The 23,276-nt window shown below is 41.1% G+C and overlaps 1 protein-coding gene across 18 annotated transcripts in view; it reads left to right on the plus strand.

Annotated features, from left to right (window-relative positions):
• The window catches only part of MTSS1 (MTSS I-BAR domain containing 1), a 127,322-nt gene that overhangs the window by 94,882 nt on the left and 9,164 nt on the right, over positions 1 to 23,276 (plus strand). For 5 of the 18 annotated variants that reach the window (XM_050313989.1, XM_050313947.1, XM_050314005.1 and 2 more), the window contains 6 exons: positions 580 to 654; positions 6,449 to 6,460; positions 11,673 to 11,830; positions 13,086 to 13,193; positions 14,219 to 14,316; positions 16,320 to 16,530. In XM_050313989.1, coding sequence (XP_050169946.1) covers positions 580 to 654; positions 6,449 to 6,460; positions 11,673 to 11,830; positions 13,086 to 13,193; positions 14,219 to 14,316; positions 16,320 to 16,530 — 662 coding nt within the window. The remainder of the gene's footprint in view (positions 1 to 579; positions 655 to 6,448; positions 6,461 to 11,672; positions 11,831 to 13,085; positions 13,194 to 14,218; positions 14,317 to 16,319; positions 16,531 to 23,276) is intronic. The other 13 variants (XM_050314043.1, XM_050314037.1, XM_050313930.1 and 10 more) reach the window with 5 other exon arrangements.

The raw sequence follows: 23,276 nt of genomic DNA on the forward strand, positions 1-23,276 counted from the left end.
GTGTCCCTGCACTAGAGGTTGAATATTTTGTTCCGGGATTTTAATTCTCCCAGGATTTGCAGCTCATCTAAAAATGAGGACAACTGCAGTGTGTTCCACTTCATCAGAAAGAGCTAGCAATGTGACCCTTCCTTGGGCAAAGTTTTAGCACCCTCTCCCTCTGCCTGACTCTCATGTTGGAGAGGGATCACAGGATATTCTCTGCCTTGCCATTTCTGGATGCTTGTTATTGAACACAGATGTTTCGGGAAACCTGTCATCTCTGTTTTCCATTCCTGAGAGTGGATGAGTCTGAAGTGAAAAGCACTCTAATTTTGTACTGTGTTCTCAGTTGTTATTTCTGTAAAGGCTTTGTTTTATTTGGAAAAGATTTTGGTATGTGAATGTGCTCACACCCTAAAATGTTATATTAAGCTAAATGTATAGGCACTACAAAATGTGAGTTCTAAGCTGCTTTGATTAATAGTAGCTGTCCTCTAAAAGTTGGTAGTCTAATGTCTTCAAACATAGCCTTTTCTGTGAAAAACATTCATTTTGACACTGAGTATGTTGATAATAGAGACTCTGTGTGTTTTTTAGAATACAAAAAAGCCCGCCAAGAGATAAAAAAGAAATCGTCTGACACACTGAAGCTACAGAAGAAAGCAAAGAAAGGTAACTTGCTCCATACTATACTGTTAAAAAACCTTCTGGGCTGTGCTCATTGACAGATTGAACAGCAGTAGGACTTTCTGTTGTAATAATGCAGTCCCCTCTAGTGTATTCCTGATATGTACTTGAACACCAGGATAGAATTACTATGTGTCATTTAAATCATATTATGAAGCTGCCATCTAATGTTCTTATACAAAAGCCTTAAAACTGTTTGTACGAAGTCAATCATGTTTCAAAATAGAACCCTTGCTGCTAACTTATTCTTCTTAGGAACATTGACAGTGGAACATGACTTGTGCAGATACCTGTAAAATTTTCTAGAATCTTTTGGAATGATATAAAAATCCCCATTATGTAAATGTTCTCTAACTATTAACATTTCTCACTGTTCTTCCTTTCTACCACCTTTCTTCTTTTTTTCTTTTTATTTTAACAGTCTGTAGTGTCCTAAACCTTACATTATTCCTCTAGAGTGTGAGAAGGTGGCACAGGTTGTTATTGGGGGGAGGGCACTTGGCAACCATAGGAAACTAAAGATGAGTGAGAAAACAAAGGGAATTCTCCCCAAAGGCAGTCTGTCTTTTTTAGTACCTGAATCTTGTGCTCCTGTTGCTCTCCCACCACCATCTTGTCACAGGAGTTTCATTTGTCGTTTTAATGGAAACATGCATCACTGGTAGCTGCAGCATTACCATCACTAAAGCTTTTACTTGGCTGAGTGCAAACCTCACCAGGCTTTGGAGCAGACTTCCTGGTTCCCTTTTCTGCAGTGGGTCGGAAGCAGCAGGCTTGGAAGTGTGCTTTGAGCAGCTCTCAGCCTGCAGGTTGCAACTTGTCCTTCCCCTCCTGCCTAAAAACTGTGAACCCACGGACAAGCAGAATAAATGCTGGGGTGGGGAGTTTCTTGAAATTTTGAAATTGTATAAGTGTTGTCCAGAACACGTGAGCTGTCTCTGACTGTCCTTCCTAATAGGTGAGTCAGTTAATTACACTGGTAGAAAGCCACATGACTGGAAAACTGCTCTTGAATTTTAGCTGACGTTAGATGAGAGGTGAGGAAAGGAGAGGTGGAAGCCAGCAAGAGGGAGCTTAGCTCAGTAGGCTTTGTGTGTGTCTCTGTCAGAAGTTTAGTGTTTAAAATCAGAATAATGATCGTTAGAGGAACATGACTTTTTGAGATAAGGTTTTGGTTTTGCGTGATGTGTAAACATGTTTCTCATTTTCTGTGATGAATTGTCTGACTTCAGACCAACATCTGTAGAGAGTGTGTGATACTCCCTTAGTTTTTGTTCCTGTCTCCCCCTCCTTTTCTAGTCTCATGTCTTCTTGTCCACGTGTGATACAAACAACCTGTCAGTGCATGGTGGGTGAGCACTGAGAAAAATATTGAAGCATAGAATGATTTGGGTGGTTTGGATCTGTGAAGAAGGAGCCATTTTTTTGAGTCTGTCTCTATGGATTGACAGCTGTCTGGCTCCAGCTCCCCTTTATCCTGCTTCTGGGTATTGAGTAAATCTATCTACAATATTGAAGAAGGAGACATAATTTCAGTAAAACATAAAGCAGAGAGAGAACTTAAAAGCTGCTGGAAAAAAACCCAACCCACTGTTCTCATAATGCAGCTGCCACCTGCATCTGTCAGTGGTGGTTAAAGCAAGCAGACTTAGTCCTTGGATTTCTGGGTTCATATCTTCCTCCCCATATGTGAGCCAAGTCTTGTGACGAGGGTTAGCAAACTGGTGTCTTGTCGTCCTTCAGGATTAAGCGTCTTTGAGTGGGGAGTGGAACAGGCCTCATTTTGCCATCATTGTGGCAGTAGCCATGATGTGATTGAATTTTTCTTCGTTTCTTTCAATTTCTATTTCTTTTTTTTTTTTTTTTAAATGTCATTCCCTTGCTTAATTTTGCTGTTTTGACGTACTTTTGGAGTTGTAGTGAAGGTGCTGTATTTCTGTGCTGTCCCCCATGGAACTACTGTCCCACACATGGTATTTGGGTCCAAACCGAATAGGAGCCAGGTGGGGTTAAAGCTGCTCACAGAGGGACGTGTATGGGGAGGGTGGAAGAGCTGAAGACTCACAGGTAGCCAGTACAGGGAAAAGTAGGAGCTGCAATATTTTTGAATAGCTGAGCGTTGTTCTCATGGCCCCTGAGTAGGAGAGATGCAGGGAGGCTTTGAGACTCATATGGATGAGAGTGTGAATGCCCAAAGTTGTTGGCCCTGTGAGTTCCCAGCACAAGTGGGCAGAAGGTCCAAGGAGGTTCTCCTTGCCATCTTGCAAGTTATCTACAGTGCTTAAATACAAAATTAAAAAAAAAAGTAGCAGATTTTTTTCCCCTCTTTGTTTTTTTCATCCCTACCTTGAGGAAATAAATTGTTGGTCTGAATGCAATGTCAGATATCATCATGAAAATGTTTTTGTGTGTATCCATCTTGACAGCTCTGTTCAGTGTCCTGTGTGATGAATTATGTTGCTTTTGCTGTTACTGAGGGATAAAAATAATCAAGAAGGGGGTTATTTATTTATAACACAAGTGCAGAAGTGATTCTGCTTTAGGTCACAAATGAGGTTTGAACTATGGACAGGGAACCATGGGTGAAACTCTCCTGGCAGGCATGTGGCTGAGTGCATGAATGTCTTATTGTGTCTTCAACTCTCCTGTTTCCCTGTTGCTCAGATTTACTTTTTTTGTTCTGTTCTTCCTCAAGCAGGACCTGTCCCTTTGATTTTTCTGTAAAGTTACTGACTCACCTATGGGAACTCTAAAACAACCAATTCATTCCCTTCCTAGCGCTTGTAAGAATATCTTTGAATTAACCCTTGCGATCATCTGTGGGCAAGTGAGATGTTTGCTGAATTCTGGATTTGCTTCAATACTGTGCATGCTACTAAAAAGATCCTTCGAGCTTATTCTACTGTGACTGGATGAGAAAGTGGTTTTCTTCTGCTTTGGGCAGCTTCAGATGTAGGAACTCAAATAGAACCTTCTACTTTTCCTCATTCGCATCACGGCAGGGGTGTCCTCTGGCCCTGTCGCGTCGAGCTGCAGAGGCTCTCTCTCGTAGGTGATGGCTGCAGCATGCACAGCAGCTCCTCGCTCCTTGTCTGCATCCCAAGGACATTTGGGAGGGAGGGCCCTGGGCTGCGTGGCTTGTCCTGGCAGGAGCACTGCAGGTTGGACACCCCACCGAGGGGCCAAATACACGGGGGGTCTGCCTGTGCCCTGGCTTGTGCGTGGTCTGTTTGTTCTGGTTCCATGCAGCCAAGTTGAAAGTTCAGGCTGGGCACTTAAGATCATTTATTAGAAATTATGTTTTCTGAGTAAGTGTGTTAATTGCAGTAAAGGTGCTTCCAAAGCTTGAAGCGATGGAGAAAACACCAAGCTTTCCAAACAAAACAGAAGGATGTTTGGTGTCCTTTTGAGAAGTTTGCTAGAGTGTATCTAGTAAAGTGACATGCCTGTGTGTAAATTAAGGTCTTGCATTTCAAAAGACCTCACAGAGATAATTTACATTCTATTTGTTGTCTTACTATAAAAAAAAAGGTCCATATGAAGCTAGATCTATGTAGTCTAAATAGGATCCTGGTGTACCAATGAGATCCATGCAGTCCCTGAGGGTGTCATGGTGATCTTCAAGGTGCCTTCTTCTCCTTCCAGCCTTTGTTCCCACGGGGAACAGGTCCATAGGGCTTCTTGCCCATCTCAGTGTTGAAACTTAGCTCTCGTCTGAACAGATGAAACTGTGTAGTACATGGAACTGCATACATCTTCTAAATTGTTCTTTGTTTTCAGACAAACATTGGCCATCAGAAGCCAGCCCAGCTAACCTGAGTCAGCAGAATAATTATGCATATATTTAAAATAAATTCCATGTTTAGGTTTCTGCTGAGTCAGGGCCTCATAAGTGGATCCATAGCTACTAGAAGCTGTTGATGCTGTATTGAATTCAGAAGAGAGATAGCAGCTGTGGCTCTGCATGTAACCATTTGGGAAGGTTAACAAAATGCATGATTCTTAGTTTAACAAAAAAAGGATCAACTGACTAAATTAAAATATATATGAATGTATATGTAAAATCTGGAGTGCATGTTGGCTGTATTTTCTGTATTTCAGCTTGGCTATTAATGATTAACTGGACAGGTTTCCCTTCTGCCTATAACATGACTGGTAGGTTTCATTTTCAGGTTCTTCATGTGACTCTGTGTGTGAGCTTTGAGGAAAATGTTTCAATCCAAGTGGATACGTGAGAAGTTACATTAAACGCTCCCAATAACATAACACATGTTAATCTATAAACTGAGTTTTATCTCTTAGCCATTTGTAGAAGTTTCTGCAGAATTGCCTTAACATTGAGTACAGCATTTCTTCTTGTGTCCCATCAATATTGGGTATCCAAACTGACAGCCTCTCCTTTTGAATATGCATCTGTCTTGGAAAGTGTTTTGTGAATCTAATGAAATTGAGAGAGTAGAACATGACTATTAATTTATTGTAATACTACTAAAAGGGCTTTTTCTTCCTTTTCCTTGTTAGTAAAGATGACCTGTTTGTGTTTTAGGGCCTTTGCAGCTGTTTTTGGGTTACACTCTGGTCTTTGGGATACTGCTATACTGCTCTCGAGGACAGTTGTGCAAACCCTGTGACTCTTAACTGAAAAACAGGAAGCTCTTCAACACAATTATAACTGAAAAATGTCTCAGTTCTTAAAGCAAATGATGACCTTCTCATTCAAGTACTTTGCACTCTTTGTACTTGGCACTTACCCCATCTGGAGTGGCAGACTGGGGAAGGGGAACCCCTGGCCAGACCCTTCCTCCTGCAGGAGATAACCTCATTCCTCTAAATTGATCAAGCGTGGCATGATGAGGGAAGTGAGAGCCAGGACTCACTGTGGAGTCAATATGATACAGCTCAGGAGGAGGGAAGCTAATGAGCAAATTATCCTTATCCGTTGCAGGGAGAAAGTCCTGTGTGAATGAGGCCGTGGTGCCTGCAGGGCTTTTTGGTGTTTTGTTGTTTTGTTGTGGTTTTTTTCCCCCTGCAAGTTTATAATGTAAGTTCTGCTTCACAAAAACGCAGTGAAGACATGTCGCTAAATCGGTGACTGAAGACATTTCTTTGATTTACTTTCATTCCTTGAGTTTTGAATGCCTCTTGATAGTTCCCCTCTTTTTGACAGCAAGCCAGGTTTATTGCAAAACTTCATATAATAAAAAGTTTTTTAATTAAAACACACGTATCATACTTAATCTTTTTGATGTTCTTCCACATTGCATCAGCAATTAGCTTTTAATTTAATTAACAATCTGTTAATATAATTGCAGCGGAGAACATCAAAAAGCACTGTGGTTACTTACTCAGCACCTGCCCAGAGTTCTGCAAGTTTGAGTTCCCTCTTCCCTATGAGGGGGATGAGCTTTTTGCCACTTCATCAGCCTGACCAGAGTCTGACGTTTATCCGTGTTGTGCACTTTCTCTGCAGCGCAGGTTAATGTGTTCTCACTGAGGAGTCTAAACCGGTTTAAATCTCTTAAAGTAAAACTGTATATGGTAAATAACCAGGAGTTTTAACTCGCAACAGCTCACCAGGAAGCAAAGCTAATGCATTTGTCTTTATCAGCAATGGAAGAAGTCAAAATAGCCTAGTCCAAACTGCTCACTCTTTTGTCTTGGCGCTGATGATAATGTCTAAATTCTAGGAATGCTGTAATACCAGTTTGACTTTTTTTATTTTCCTTTCTGTGTCAATTTTGTGTCCTGCAATTTCTCACCATGCGCACCTGCCTGACAGCTGAGGCTCTGGGTAAGTCTGTGCCATGCTGTGACCCTGGTGGCTGGTTTATTGTAGCCCTTGCTGTGGCCTCTTTATGGTGTCTGGTCTCCACTAACTGCCTAGACTTTAATTTCTAATGAAACTAAAATTTGTCTAATCTTAATGAACAAAGCATCTTTTGATTTATTTTCTTTTGGCATCTAATTGGAACACTGGTAAAAGAAGAAAATCAGTATTGTAGATAAACCTCTGGTTTATTTTAGAAAGGGATCAACATGGACAGATAAATCATGTCACAGTTGGGAGAGAAGTTAAATGGAATAGACATGTCATCAAGGTGATGTTCAAATAATTGAGTATCTTATTGTTAATATGACTTTTAAAGTCTAGAGCTTAAAGTCCTTAGTGTTGGTCTTTGTAACCTGTGATCCAAATTCCCTTTTTTTCTGAAAATCGCATGCATCTTTCTTACCTGATGGATAAGAAATCACTATATTTACTTTATGCTGGGGAAGGGGTTGGAATTCAGCATCACGATTGTCTCCTCTCCTGTTGCCTGATCACACCTCAAATATGTTTGAATTGGGGTTCTGTTTCAGTTGTATTGCAAATTTAAAGTAGCTGCCTTGAGATCTCCTTGTGAACAAAGCGCCGTGATTCTGAATTTGAGAGAAGTAACCATACCTGCAGTTGCAGGTGTAGTGATGAAGGTGTTCTCTTTGGAGAAGCTTGGATTGATTAGATGGCTTCTGAACCAAGGTGCCTCAACTGGGCTCCTGGATCTGCTGCTTGTCCCCTCTTTTGGAACCACACATTGTGGTTTTCCTGGTTTGTAATTCAGTCTCGAATCTTCATTTAGTAACTTGAAACTTTTCTGTTAAAGGAAGACTTTGCACTTTTGAACATGAGCAGCTGATTCAGATCTCCAGTAGCCAACAGAAAGACTCTAATTGGGTTTCTGAAGGAGTCTGAAAACCAGCTATAAGATTTTCCACCTTTCTATAAACAGTGACAGAAGTCTTCCATTCTCAGCCCAGATCCATATTAGTTGATTTGTTGTCTTTACTGTGCAGAATTTAGAGGGGTTGTTCGTGCTGGCAGCTGGAGCAGGTGTACTCTTATAAAGAAGGTGGTTTGGGAATGAATGACTTGGATCCTGCTTTGGTTTGTACAAGCAGTGGTGTACTCAACGTTATCTTATAGAGTGTAAATTCTGCCACTCAGTAAATGTCCAGTATTGAATATTCAAGTTCTGTGCAGACACTTGAAATAGTGCAAGGGAGCAGTCTTTAAGTGAGAACATGGAAAATAATAGTTTCACCAATATTTGCTGCATTACTTTGTCAATAACAGCATTAACTTTAGCAGTCTGACTTGCACTGAGAGCATTTAAAGATCATTGTTCTGCTTTGGTGTTGCTGAGTTTGTCTTATAAAATATAGACACGAAATTGGGTCGAAAATGAGATTTGCTTTTTTATTTCTCCCTAATACTTTCTCTTCACTGAAGTTGCTTTTAAGCAGTGTTTTTTTAAGAAATTGCATGAGGCTTTTCAGCCAGGATTCACACAAAACACTGTAAAATAGAAGTTTTAATGCATGTTGGTTCTTTAAAGCTCTTGCATGTCATGGTAATGATGTGAAGCACCTGCTCTGAAGGTAACATGTTAAGACTGTCCTTGAAGCAGCAGCAGATTCATGTTCCTTTTGATGAGAAGCAGTTCAGTTCCCTGCACTTGATTAGCTGTTACTTGCCTGCAGTTACAGCCGCAGGTCCCCAGCCTGTTGGAGAATTCAGTCCACAACTACTGGTGCTGCATTTCTGCTCCTCTCTACATCACCAGAGCTCCACTTTGAGAAAGGCTGGATTTGAATTCCTCCTCGGTTTTCAAGTCGTTGACTTGTTCTCCTGAGTGCAGCTGGACATGCTCTGCAGAGCCATCCTTACACCCTGTTCATGTCTGGCTGGTTGCAGACCAGAGACCTGTGACTGCTTTTAATGCTTTTGGCCATTGCTGTTGCAGATTAATGTGGTAGGTCACTCACACCTGTGTGCAGCTGGGGTAGGAATGTCTTTCCAGGTGCACTTTTACAGCTGCCCCATGATGAGTTCTGGAACATTACTATGGTTGTGTTGGTTTGGAAATGTTTCCAAATGCATAACCTAAAGACCAGAGAATGTGGGCTGGAAAAAATAATCTCTTGCTGATGTTCTTTATGAAAATGTGCCTCATGTCCGTAGCAAAAATACTGCAATCAATTGTCTGAGATGCCATGGACCAGTGGCCTTCCTCTCAAAATTCAAAGGGGAAAAGAACTGCATTGCTCCCCTGTGATCAGTATTCCCTTCTGAGATAAATAGCAGATTCAAAGCAGTGGAGACCCAAAGGTGGGTGAGGAGCAGAGGTGATGAGCAGTTGGCCCTCCACCTTCGGTGTCCTCTGGGTATGAGATTGCTGTCAAGGGGATTGGTTCTGCTCAGCTCTGCTCTGCTCAGCTAAGGAAACTGGTTTAATTGGGCAGAGATCTCAGCCCTCAAATTTATGAGCTGTCTGAGTGCCATGGGAGGCAGCTGGCAATTCAGGGAATGTGAAGAGCTATGCTTGCTTTCAAAAGACTTGTTAGATTGATGTCTGCTTTGTGGAGCTTTCAAAGGATGTTGATAAAGCTTTCCTGCTCCTAAAAGATGAGTTGCAAGGAGTCATCAGGAGAGAGCTGCATTCATGCCATGTAAACATCTGACTTCAGAGCCTCATCTAAATGATTCACCTAAGCTTGTTTCCTGCTCTGAATTACACCCCGGACAGCTTCTGTGTTTTCACTGACTACCCAAGTGCCCCAGAGCATTAAAGTGGGTCTGCGGAAGTGGCAGTGAGGAGGTGGTGCATCTGTTAACTGTACTGACTCACTGAAAGAAGTAAAGTGGAAATTCTGTAGAGGTACAGAGGATGCTGGAGAGGGGTACAGTTTTACATGTGCCCTTGCTGAAGGGTTAAAATGCCATCTTGAATGTTATCCTGATAACTTTCTTGAATTGAGTGAGTTACACAGGTACAAATTGAGTTTATTTTTGCCCCAGTTTTTGGGTGCTCTTTTTGCTCTAGTTGAAGACATGGTGCTCTGTGAGGTCCACATAAATTTCCAAAATTCACTGTAGTTGAACCTACTTTATCAATGGAGTCCAGTTGCTTTCTAAGTGTGTATGTTCTCACTGCACAGGTGAATGCATTTAACAAGGATTTATTGTGTTATGTGCATGATCATATGGTGAAGCAGCTGAACGTTTCCAGCAGTTCTCCAGAGCTGAACTAATGAGTGTGTGATTTAGTTTGCAACTAATGTGTTTTGCATTTGGTACATCCATCGTAGTGAGCCAGAATCTAGGTTTGAACAACAGGAGATGGTTTCACCTGTTGTAATTTCCAGGCAGCACTCAGAAGGGGTCTGAGCAATGATGCAAGTCTCTGTTTCATAAGGAATTTGAAATAACAACTCCAGAGAAGTGTAAAATGTTTAACTGCTGCATCTGATAGCAAAGGAGAGTGTGGGGAGGGACTTGAAATGTACAGAATGGTCTTCAAGCAGGAAGGCCCGGTATGTCTCCTTAGAGTGACAGACAAGAAGGCAGAGAACTTTCAGGGAGTTACCCAAAGCTCTCTTATAACTTGTTTCTGGGAGATGCTAATTTTGAGAGAGAAAGCAGGTGACTGCACCTTCAGAGCCTGTTGTTCTTAAGGTTATTTACTTCCAAAACAGTTTCATGACCACATTACAGCAGCCAGCCTGATCTGCAGGAGCAGGCGCTGGTTCCTGTTGGCAGTCTGGTACCCAGGTGGCCTTGGCAGTGGCCATGTCCCTGTTGCACTGCATGTGATTCTTCCAGGATCCATCGCAGAGCTCTGCATGTGGGTGTCTGTGCAGTTTTATGTGGACTATGTCTAACTCTGTACAGAAGAGATTTGGATATATCCAGCCTGTAATGCCGCTAAGCCAGCGTGATTCCCTTTGCTTCCATAGCTGCTCTCTTTTCCTGCAGCTCTGGCTGTGCATCAGTGCAGGGGAGCTGATGGCTTTGCCTTGCTCTGGAGTATTAAGGAAATACATATGATAGTAAGGCAAAGGTTTTCCTTTGTAACCTTGACATTAAGTCATCTGCATTGTGTAGTACACAAGTCAAGAGACATTCTTCTTCCTCTTGCTTGTAGCTTTAAATTCTCCATGCAGACGAGTTATTGTCCATAAAAATTGATTTTGGGTAGCTGCTTGTAACTCACCCACCATTTTTTCAATGTTATCTTCCTGGTATTCAGCAACAGTGGTATGGATATGTACCTGGATCCTTAAATTGCATGTGATGGCATTTCTGGGAGATTTGCAGCAAATTTATACAATGAAAGTTCTTCAAAATCTTTAGAGATGTAAACTGCATGAAAATATCTTACAACTGAAACATTATTGGTTCAGTAATAGTATGTCTAAGCAGCAGCTCTTTGTTCCTGGAGGAATATTTTTTGACACGATGCAGAGTAAGAAGTTGGTGCAGAATAAGGTATTTACCTGTCACAGAAAGTTTTGATGAGTTGACTGTAATTAACACAGTGAAGCTTTTTGTTTGCAAAACGTTGGAATTTTATTATTTCCATTGACAAATATTGGACATTAATATATACGTTAATAACCTGTGTTGATGGGTTTGGTTTTGTTTGAACTCTGGAATGAAGAAAACTTCCAGCAGTTACTCGTGCAGAGTACTTGAGTCCAGTGGTCCAAGGATCAGTAACATGTCTTAATAGTATTTTATATAGGAGATGGATCCATTCATTCAGTGGCTCCACAAAGTTGTTGTTAGGACCTTGTTAAGCACAAAATAGGAAGAGGAGTTTACCTGGGATTAGTGATTCATACTCTCCCAGTTAATAAGAAGTTGGTTTTCAGCAAGGATGATTAGAAGAGTTACTACAGTAATACTTTGAGAAAGTCTTTATGTCAAATGCCATCTTTGGCTTGTTGAAACCTTTTGAATTGAGCTGGATTTCTATTCTACGCAAAAGGGGAAAAAATGCTTTGAAATGCTTGACTTAATTGGGGAAAAAAACCTCTTACTACTTTGAATTAAGAGAAAATGCTGGTTGAGACATTAATTGTGAAAGCACAATCTGGCAACAGTGCTGGCTGAAAATAAGGTCATCCATGGAGATCCACAGTTTTGACAAAATGTACTCTTGATTGTTTCCTTCGTACAGGACGGGGTGACATTCAGCCCCAGTTGGATAGTGCTTTACAAGATGTCAATGATAAGTACCTGCTGCTTGAAGAAACGGAGAAGCAAGCTGTCAGAAAGGCTCTGATCGAGGAGCGTGGCCGATTCTGTGCTTTCATCTCAATGCTGCGCCCTGTGATAGTAAGAGCTCTTCGTTTTAAGTCAGTACAATTCACAGATTAGATAAGTGGCCAAAAACCTCTAAAAAGAGTATCTTGTTATGTCTTGGGAATTAATTTCTAGAACCAGAATTAGGCTTCATCTCTTTCAAGGGAGTGGTGAAAGTTGGGACCTTTCTTGTAGGCGCTTATAGTAATTCAGTGACAAAAGACACTGAATACTTTACAGATGACTGATGGGTAAACATTGGGCACAAAGACTAAAGTCAGTTTGTGTTCCCTGTGCATTTCAACCTGAGACATTGTAAATGCAGTTTTTTCCACTGCTTTTCCTCTTAACATCACATTTGAATATAAATCTTCCTCACTCCTACTCCAGTGCTAGGACTGATAAATGTTTCAAGACCTCCCCTGTTCATATAATGACATTATCTGTCAGATTGCAGGCTGCTTCTGTGCAGTTTTCTGATAGCTCTTTTTCTGCTACATGACAGGTTTTCAGTTCATTGAAAAGGTTTCAGTATATTTTCATCATCTCAGGTTGTCTGAAGCCCGACAAGGAATCATTCGTGGCTTTGTGCAAGCATGACGCATTTCTGAAGGGTCACCGGCATACTGGGAAGATGTTCCCAGTGCTTGTTTACAAAGAGCACCACTCTCAACAGAAAACTGTAGTTAGAGAAGTAGGAAGCTGATGGCTGAGCAGTAGGAGGTGAATTCCAGACTCTGGAGGACATGGAGGGAAATGGTAGCTAAGAGATTACTATGATAGTTTACAGTGCAGGAATCATCTGAGTTAGTTGTTGATGTAATTTGAGCCAGAAGGAATCATAGGTGTATTAGTGCTGTGTACCTGTATAGTGCCTTTATCTCTAAATTTCAAAAACTAGGAAGGAGTATGAGTTTAACCCTATTTACATTCAGGGTTAAAATCTTTAGGGCACATTAGTGTACATACATAAAAGAGTTAAAATTTGTCAAATGCAGCAAAACTGACTCTCTTTTTCTGAATATAACACAAAACGAAGGCTGAGACTTATTTATCTTACAGATGAGAGAAAAGATTTCTGGGCCTCAGAATTTACAGCAATCTTAAGTAGTTACAAAACTCTAATATTTTCAAGCTTCTTTCATAAGAAGTTACTGCTTAATGGGCAAAGAGGAGTCAGCTCCACTGGGCATCCCCACAGTCATCAGCAAAAGGAAAAAGGTGGTGTGTTATGAGTCTGATTTTTAAAACCAAGGCTGTGATTAGCCTTGTTCTTTTGTCTTTTCAGGAAGAAGAAATATCAATGCTAGGAGAAATAACCCATTTACAGACCATATCAGATGACCTGAAAAGTCTTACCATGGATCCACACAAATTGCCATCCTCAAGTGAACAGGTCAGCTCTTGTCTGGAAAACATTTTTGTTTGTAGCTTTCACCAGTTCTCCTTTTGTGTTATGAGGAATATTAACTAGGTTTTAGCAGCTTAATGTTATGTTTTGTAGATGCTTTGCTGCAGCAAGCTCATTTTTAACATAAGCAATTTAAAAAAAAAATTATTTTGAAGTACCAGCTTAGTGTCCCTTGAAGTATTTGGTGATACCAGAGTGAAGTGATAGCTGTAACACTTGGGACTATATGAAGATGCCAGATTTCTGCCGAGCGTGTATGAGGAATGAGTGTCATCTCCACACCCTACATTTGAGCATCCCTGATTTTGCAAGAGTTGCAAGATAGTTGCAAGGTTGCTGGGATTGGATAGCTTGATGGAGTCTAACATTTGAGCATTTTTCCATGCGGTCCTTAAAATGCATAGAAAAATGTGTGTCATTAAATAAATCCAAATAGGACGTTTTTCTCCAGCCTTGCTGTGTGAACTCAGTTTTCTTGTCGTATCATTGACCCAGAAGTGTAAAGCTCTGCTGTGGTTCAGTGTGGGATCTTCAGTTAATTTTTTTAAATGCAATAGTTCTTCGACTCTTAAGGCTGTAATAGTTTTTTTTAAAAGCAACAAACAAACAAACAAAACAAAACCAAAACAAAAAAAAAAACACACAAAAAAAGACAAAAAACCCCAAAAAAACCCACACGCAAACAAAAAAACCCCAACCCAAACAAAACAGCTTCCAGAATGCATACAAAAAATCTCCAGTTTACTTTTTAAGATTTTTCCATTCAAATCTGAACTTTCCTTCTGTAATAGCAGCCCTAGTGTTGAAGTATGTTAGTTCCTGGAAAGCCAAGGATGAAGCTGACTCTCCTGTGTTATGTACACAGCGTAATTCTGGAAGGGATCTGAGACTGAGTCAGTTGGCACTGCAAGTTTGTAGGGGTGACAAATGTTTTATGACAAGCAGATGTTTTCTATTAATAGGGGGGAAATTTTTCCACATCCTTGATGCTATTGATTATCTTTCATCAGGTAATATTAGATTTGAAAGGTTCTGATTACAGCTGGTCTTACCAGACTCCTCCATCCTCTCCCAGTACTACCATGTCCAGAAAATCTAGTGTTTGCAGGTAAGTGGATTGGCAATATATATTTTTAACCTGTTTGTGGGCAACGGGAGGCAAGTTCAGACTGTGATATGGATTTGTATACATTCTTAAATCTTAAATAACAAGTCTTACTGAAATCAGTCCCTTGTGGTCGTTACTTGTTTAAATGTGTGCTGGGAATATTAAAAAGGATGGGCATGACTGAACAACTTTTGAACTCAAGACAACCTGAAGATGCTTTTGGTTCAGTTCTCTTGAATCCGTTTTGGATCAAAGAGCAGACTGTACTGATCTAAGCTCTGAGATTGTTCATTCATTATTTCCTTTTCTGTTTTTCATGTGATGACTTTGTAGATTATTCTAAGTAGCTGTTACTAATCAGTAAGTTAAACTGTTTGAAAAGGGAAAACATCCTTGGCAATTGCCCTATGAGTCTGGTACATGGAAATGCTTTTTTGATACAAGTTTTTTTGACTGTTTAATGCTGTCTAATGCTGTCCTGAAATACGTTGAAACACTGGATTCTGTCTATGCTTTCTCTGTAAAAACTGTTTTCTCTCATAAAACAGTTTATTAGCATGTTGCCCCCATACCTGGTGTCCACATTTACTCTTTCCTTTTACTAAAAAGGAAGTTATCCTGTTGTGTATTCTGCTCAACACCTCTCTAGCTGCTCTCAAATGATTACCTTTCAGTTTGCTTTATGAATAATGTACTACAGGTTCTCTGTGTATGAGCAAAGTTACCTACAGCATGTCAGAGCAAGTGAACACCACTTCTATGTACCTACTTGTCTCTGCATGCAGATATATATAAAAAAGTCAGTACTTTTATATATATATATGTGAAAATATGCATACTTAGAGCAATGAGCACAGGCTTAAAGATGCAATATCCTGAAGCTATAAAAGAAAATGGCAAAAAAAAAAATATTTCATCATCTGTTGCTAATGAACCTCATCTTCTCGAGCAGTAAAACCTCTATGGCATAGGCTAGTGTGTGGGGGTAAAATTCAGCAGAGCTCCTCTTTCTCTGCTCCAAGCTGATTGGTACATCCTCTGTGTACGTGGCATTTGTGAACAGGAGGTGCAGGCCTCACCCACATATCCTAGGGAGCCATTCCTTCAGCCAGGCTCCTGCCAGTGAGGGTAGGAAGCTGCCTACAGGTGCATCCTGCTAGTCCTGCTCAGCCACCCCAGCAGGAAGTTTCACAGGCTCCCACATTGCAGCTGACATGTCCTTACTGTCATTCATGGATACTGAGGAGTAAAAATCAAACTCTTTGTTTGAAACATCACATTGGCTTTTTTAACACAGATGTTAATTTAGGGTTTTAATTCTCTGACCGTCTTTCTTGCTTACTAAAGCTCCATACCCAGTGGCTTGGCTTCACTCAATATGCCGTCAGATGTTTTTTGCTGGTAGGAAGCCTTTATGTGAGCAAAGCTTGTCCCAGGTATTCTGGAGTGTGGGGGGTTTGGTGGTGGTTTCAAAAGTCTCACACATTGTCCTGCTGACTTTCTGCAGCAACAAGCCTAGAGACAGCCTCTTACACGAACTGCAGTGCCTTCGGTCACCCTGCTAGAAATCCCAGTGCATATTTACACCCAGTGATGGTGCAAAGGCAGCAAGGTCTAAGTCAGGAATAGGAGAGAGCAGTCAGCAGAGACTTTCTGAGCAAGTGATGTGCAAATGCTAGGGAGGGCATGTAGCGATCCCTCCATCCTTAACCTGACTTTGAACTCTGGGTGGTTACAGATTTGGTCATTTGAGTGAAATTCAAGGTAAAATGCCATTTTCTCTCTGGTCACCAGGGATACTGCAGTTGCTTATAGTTCTTTACTGATATATATGTGCATATATATATATATTTAATTTGTCAGTATTTTTCTTTTCTGGTTTATGCTGCCTGTTGCTAGAGACATGTGGAATGTTAATTGTACTGCATATGGGTCTCTCCCCACCCCACCCTTGTGTCTTTTCCTCTCCCCTTTCCTTTCTCTGTTCCTTTTGTCTCTCACAGCAGTCTGAACAGCGTTAACAGTAGTGATTCCCGGTCCAGTGGCTCGCACTCGCACTCACCTAGTTCACACTATCGCTATCGCAGCTCCAATCTGCCTCAGCAGGCACCCATGAGGCTGTCCAGTGTGTCCTCCCATGATTCTGGATTCATGTCCCAGGATGCTTTCCAGTCCAAATCGCCATCCCCCATGCCACCAGAAGCACCTAACCAGGTACGTGCAAGCATGAGAACAAAAACCTGAGTGTGAGCCGGACTCTGTAAATTGGCTCACCTTTCACAAAAAGAATCTGGTGTGGTTTTGGGGTACCTTGGAGGCAGTTTAAACAGTGAGGCTAAGGTTTGTCTCACTACACTTCATCCAGCTAAAAGTTGGGCCTCTAGCTTGAGTGATTTGTGCTGCTTTTGCAGTTAGCACTGAAGAAAGGGATGAATCACTCTTGGGGGATTTAGTTTTCCTGATGGCCCTGAAGGGAGCCCAGATGCCTATTTTTCAGATACATACAGAAGAGAAAGAACAATAAGTCTCACCTTACAGGAGAGGATAATACTCACTTTACCCACTGAGCTTAGCAGTTAATATCCTGCACAGGTTGCAAGTTGATAATATCTGATATCTGGTGGCTGTTTACTGTTTAATGGGCAAATATTGATGCCAGAACAGCCTTTTGACAGCCATAGTACTGATAATGGTGGCTTTGACATCAGAGAGACTTCTTTTATTCCTCCCGTGCGAAGGGTCTGGGATACTCAAAATGCTGTCAGCATTATCATACAGAACTGGCTTTGCCATTTTTTATGGCATCCATTTCTGTGGAGATGCTTGCTCTTTTGGGTTCTCAGTTGAGCACCTTGCAGAAGTAAGGTTTCTGCATGAAAACAAGAGATATTTTTAATTCTTTATGGAACTCATAAGAAATGAGTGTTTGTGTAGTCATATATAGTAATGTCCTGAACACAATAAAACTAAGAGGGTTTCACTACCAATATAGGCAAAACTTTTCCAGAGCATTTTTGGGTCTGCAGAAGGAAGTTGCTGCTCTATTTCTTCATGGCATCATTGCTGTAAAAACTAGCTGGCCATCTGCAGGCGGAGGTTTGCAATGCTCCAAGGCCTGTATCTTCCAGCACCTGAATTTTCTGCTGTTTTGTTTGGGTTTTTTAACAAACCACACAGCAGCTGCAATATTTTTTAAACAAGGCTGAATTTCCATCTCATGTTATAAATCCCATCACAAATTTTGGCTACAAACCAAAATGGACTTAATATCCTGTTATTCAGTATTACTCATTTTAATACACCCTGAGGTCACTGGAGAAGATTGTCTTTTACTTTAGGAAATGTAGTTGCACTCCTTTTCGTATGTTGGGGAGTAGATAGTTCTGTAGGCATGGTTGTGGAGTTTTAATCCTCACAGTCAGCAAGCAGCAAGTGTTAGTGGTCACCGAGTGTCACCTGCCCATGTAGACTACTCCTAGATCACCTTTGATAGCACACAGCCCCTTACTTTTGCAGGATATTTAGTGAGTGGCACCCCTGATGAAATTTTAAGGTATCATCCAAAATAAAACTGGTTCATTTAGGCTTGGAACGCATTCTCAAGGGAAGCTCAGCCATTTTTAATTATATTTACCTCTTTCATTTTAATGATGATGATCATTTTCAAATGATACCTCTTCTGCACTGTCCCCAGGCTGGACACATGAGCTTTTTTTTATAGATGACATCCTGAAGAACTTTGTGCACACTAATAAAATGAATGTTTTGTTTAGATTGGCTATGGCTAACCTAAGTGAAATGCAAAAAAGTAAATGAGCAATAATAAAGTAAACTGGAATAGTGATAAGGTAAGGAAGTTAACTTTTAAGATACATAACATCAGTTAGACATGCCAGCATCATCATCTTTGGTGTTCACAGTATCCACTGCACCTGCATAAAAGGGTGGTAATCCACATGATGATGCTGTGTTTGCAGATGAGGATGTAACTTTGCAATTGCTCTTAGCATGGAAAAAACCCCAACATCTCTCTTTGCAAGTTCCCTTGTTAAGCAGAGGAGAGAACTTAGGCTGGTATCAGGTGGCAGAACATCCTGAAAGTTGATGGGAGTCACACTGATTTACACCATCTAAGTTCATATGCTTTCACTTCATTTTAGAAATTCTCCATAAAGTTGCAAACTGATCCAAGCATCACTTGAGCTATTCATGAGCTGTAGAAGGCTGCAGCAGTGTGACAGATGTAGTGTGTTGGTATAACAAATAGGTATGTGCTCTGTATGTCTCTGGCTCTGTATACCTTTACGCAGAGGAAAAGGTAACAGATCATTGCCTGGCCGCTTCATCTTTGCTTCAGTGTCCTGCTTTGTATGTTCAGCACTAAGTAAATCGTGTGTGTTGTGCTGACAGATGATTGTGACTGTGAGCTTACCGAGGAGCTGTTCAGTTTACAGCGTTCTCCTGTGTTGTGTGTCTCTAACCAACTGACAGATCTCCGTGTGGTTGTGCTTGGAGGCTCCGTGGCGGGTGGGGAGGAGCAGCAGCTGCTGCTGTTCCTGAAACACTGATGTCATTGTTTCTGGTAGTGACACTGAGAAGGCAGAAAAGCAATCTCTGGAACCAACAAAGGAAATTAAAAGCCATATATCTTGCGCAGGTGGACACTTGCTGATGTTTGCTAGCTACGTGCTGTGGCATCTGCTGGATCAACAAAGCCCTTTTTCTTTCTGTAATAAGAAAAAAGAAGGAGAAGGGACTGCATAAAATTCCCATATTTTAGGACTGGGAATATATGAGCTATGAGAAGCTTTCATGTGCTTGCCTACATTTTAAACAAGCAAGTGTCACTGAAAATTAAACTGAATTTCCTCAAAATCACAAATGGGGTGTGGTAGGTTGGTGGGAATCTCAAACAAGGAGTAACTAGAGATTTAAACAAGATACAGACTATACCAGAGGAGAGATGACTGACAAAATGAAGACTGCTTTCCAGCCTGTAGTTGCCGAGTAGTAAGTGTTTGCAGTTATCATATTCTATGTAGAATGTAGGAAAAAGAACAATTATCAAACCAGACTCTGCCTTTCAGTGGTTTAGGAGGATCACTTTTTTGCAGCATTGCTCCTAATATCCCTGGCAGCAGAGGTGTTAGCTGTAGCAGGTAGCTGTACGTGTGGGAAGGTCACTGTAAAATGCTTTAATTGTAATTACACAAGTACGTTTGGGTGTAGCTCAGCACATGCTGTGATGGAAAAGCATCACAAGTCTCTTTCTGGAGTAGAACAGTTTCTCTGAATGCCAGATGTGAGATCAGCCATGGCCAGTGTTGCCCATGGCACATACTGACCCCAAACAAAGCCTTTCTGACAGACCTGCTGCTGGGAACAGCACACCAAGAGTGGCTCTTGGGTGAACACTGGACATGGCTGGTGCTGCTAAACCTACACATTGTCCTATGTAGTAGACAAACTGAGGTCTTGGGAATATCTGTGGTGAAATAATATGGTAGTAGTATAGTTCTGTTTGATGCAGGGGGGTGAGTATAGAAGGATCCACTGGATTTGGAGTGAACATGCATGGGGGGAGCACGCAGCTGGATCTCATAGGTTGCTTAGACTTTGTGGGGATGAAAGCAAAGGGAGAGAAAGAACCAGATAAGAAGATAAAAATGTTGATGTGCTGTCAAACAGCAGAGAGAGAAGTCTTTATTGTGAGAATACACTAGAAATTGCTTTCCCTAAACACTGAATTAGAGGAAAACTGAATGTGAAGTTGCTTTTGCGTGTACAGGTTATCAAGCTGGAAAGATTCTGCTTTTGAGGAGATTCCATTTGCTTGAAATAGCTTAAAGTTAGAATAGGGGAAGTACATTGTAGCAACAATTCAGTTTTCCATTTAAATTAAGAAATGCTCCCAAGTAATACTTTAAAAAAACCCCAAACAACAACCAGAAAAAGACTCCAAAAAAATAAACACCAAAACAAACAAAATAACTCCAAAACCAAAAAGCAACTCCAAACTGAAACTCATCTGTAAGTTTTCACCAGGTATTTGTTTCTCCTAAACTTCCTTTTCTGTTTCCCAGCAGTTTATCCCTGACTAGAAAGAAGGGTCAGTAGAGACAGGTTCCTGGAAGTGAGACAAATAGAGGGGGTGAACTTGATTCACTATCCAGAGCCTTTTGAAAAATAGCTTAGACCATTTTCCACTGACTGTAGAGGATATTGTATGAAGCTCATCGTTAGGATTTGGTCTCGTGGGAAACCCTTGTCCAGGAAGCTCTGTCTCATAATTGGGAAAGGGAAGGGTTTTAAGAAAGGTGTGAAAGGATGCAAGTAATACAAGATAACCATAGTCCTTTTATAGGTTAGTAGAACAGCAGATGGAAAATATAATTGTACAGTCCAGCAGCCCAAAATACAGCTCTTTTTTTTTTCATATCCTTGCTGGAACTCATACATACCCCAGCAGCGGGACACAGTCCAAGAACAAGCCATGGCACAATGTCTGAGAGACCAGACACCAGGCTACACTGCATGTTACTGTGCAGAGCACAGTTTTAGCTTTCTGCTGGTACTCTTAACTTTAAGCTTTTTCTCAGAAGAGCAGAACCACCATTATTGCAGCTGTGGGCAAAAGAAAAAAATCTCCCAGGGTTAAAATAGCTAAAATTAAAGAATTGATTTTTAAAGTGATTCTCACAAAACAATCATTTAAAAAAATAATTGCTAAAACAAGTTCAAAAAAATCTGATAGTCAAATTTCTCACCCACAGGGTATGGAGTAGAAATGGCTCTGCCCAGTGTTTGCCTGTGCATGTCCTCCTAGGAGTGCACGTGCCAGAGGGTGTGCATCTGAAACAAGCACCTGTTTGGGGACTTTTTGCCCAAGCAGTAACTGTGTAGTTTCTGTTTTCAATCCCTTGTGTTCTTTCTGCTAAGAAAGGAAGGGTGGTCTGTGCTTCCCACGTCTGCATCCAGCCATTCAGGAGCGGCTCTGCAGTTGATCCAGAGAGCCTTTAACCTGCTGCCAGTCATGTTTTCCTTACACTTTTCCTTCAGGAATTCAGTACCTCCCTCTCCATTGTTTTCTCACTGTTGTAATCCCATTTAGGAAGACCAGAGGCTCCCCTTCTCCGTGCCATGCAAGTTTCTGAAGGTGAGGAGACCCTCGTTCTGTACTATCACATCTTGCATTTCCTTTGTCTACCAGGCTGTTTTCCTCATGGCATTTTGGTTCAGCCTTTGTCTAGATTTTCCTGCTGAAAATGGACACCGTGAGTTAGTGGGAAAGTCCTTTCTGTATTTTTTTTCTTTGAAGTAGTCACTTTATTACAAAAATAAGTTCATCAGTTCTAGTCTTTTTTCCCCTGTACACCAAGTAAATTGAACAATTCTTTTCATCTCGTGAATTTGCATTTTTGACCTTTTTCTGTCTGTTTGCTACATGCATTTTTGTTGCTAATAAACCTCATGTATGGGCCATTTCTACCATTACTTGACATAATCTTGTGAAATTTCAGTCTTGTAAACACAAATAGTCTTACCAGGTACAAATTTCAAATTCTTCCTTGTCCCCATTGGGGCATCTGCGGAAAACAACGTGGCATGAGGGATACCATGCTTGTAACTCAGACTCTTCACTGTCTGTCCTGCCATGTACAGAGTATGCAGACCCAGGAGGGTCATTCAGGCTATTAAAAAAGGATTTTCTGTAATTATATTTTTCTCTCTTTATTTTTTTCCTGGCCAAACCAGAACATCAATGTGGGGTTTCTTTTCTGAGCTACCTGGAACGTCAGGCAGAAGTCTGGAGTTTTAGTGTAAAAGCTAATTTTCTATAATGTATTTTTGTCTAAGGATAGAAGCAATAGGCTCATCTCCATTTAGTGCACTGTAGTTATGTCTGATGGCAGAGTCAACTGCTGCTCATGTTTGTTGATATTCTTATTTTAGAGACTTTTCTCCTGTAAAAGGAGTTGCATTGAATCAAGAAATGTGACAAGTTCCACAAAACATGAAGCCACAGCATCATCAGGTGCCCCACTGCACTCTTACTCTTCACTGCTCTCCTTAATAGTCATTTGTTGCAGTTTCTTCTGATCTTACCTTCAGCTCAGCTCTTACTGCACTTTGAATACAAGCCTTGTTAGCTGAGCATACTTTTACCCTACACAGTTTTGACAGGTCACCTACAGATCTGATCTCATGTCAGTGTAGGATGGGATGTGTTATTTTTATAAAATGGTCCATCACACTACATGCTTTTTAAAAAATTTTAAACAGCCTTCGCAAAATTTCACTACGATCACAGTTTGCTAGTAAGTTCAAGATGCTGATACTGTGTTGACTTCTCAGCAGCCCTACTAGTCTTCACCAAAATCCTTCTGGTGACAGTGTTCCATCTCAGAGACCTGCATCTCCTTTTACCCAGGCAATTGGCTGTACATTCCTCATATGTAGCTTCTGGGGAGCGATGAGACAACTTGTGTCCTCTGCAGTGCCTCTTATCCAGCTGCATTTTTATTGCAAACTCACCCCAGATCTCACCTGAGGTTAACTGATGAAATTTTATTTCAAATGAGATTTTTCTTCCTCTTCAACATCTTAAAATCTGTGGCTTTGCTACATGGACCTGGTACAGGAGCGCATTCTCTCTGCTGTCATAGAACGGCGGGGATATCCTTAGATAGATTTGTTTCCTGGGTCCTGGGCTACTAAAGGGTGAATTAGCCTTGGTAGTGTTGAATTTCCTGACAGTGAATAGAGCTCTGTACTGCCCTGACAACTCTTCCAGTATTCCTGACTGTTTCCAAGCACTCGTTTGGACCTGGATGCACACCCTTACGGAGCAGGATGCCACTTTCAAGGGGGAGCTGTAGGAGAGCACTGTAGTAGGCAAAGTGGTCCACATGGTTATTCTCCTTGGCCTGCCTGTGGTTGAATTAGATGGGGTTGTAGAG

This window comes from Myiozetetes cayanensis, unplaced genomic scaffold (assembly GCF_022539395.1).
Source record: "Myiozetetes cayanensis isolate MyiCay16 unplaced genomic scaffold, myiCay2020 scf1, whole genome shotgun sequence".
NCBI lineage: Eukaryota > Metazoa > Chordata > Aves > Passeriformes > Tyrannidae > Myiozetetes > Myiozetetes cayanensis.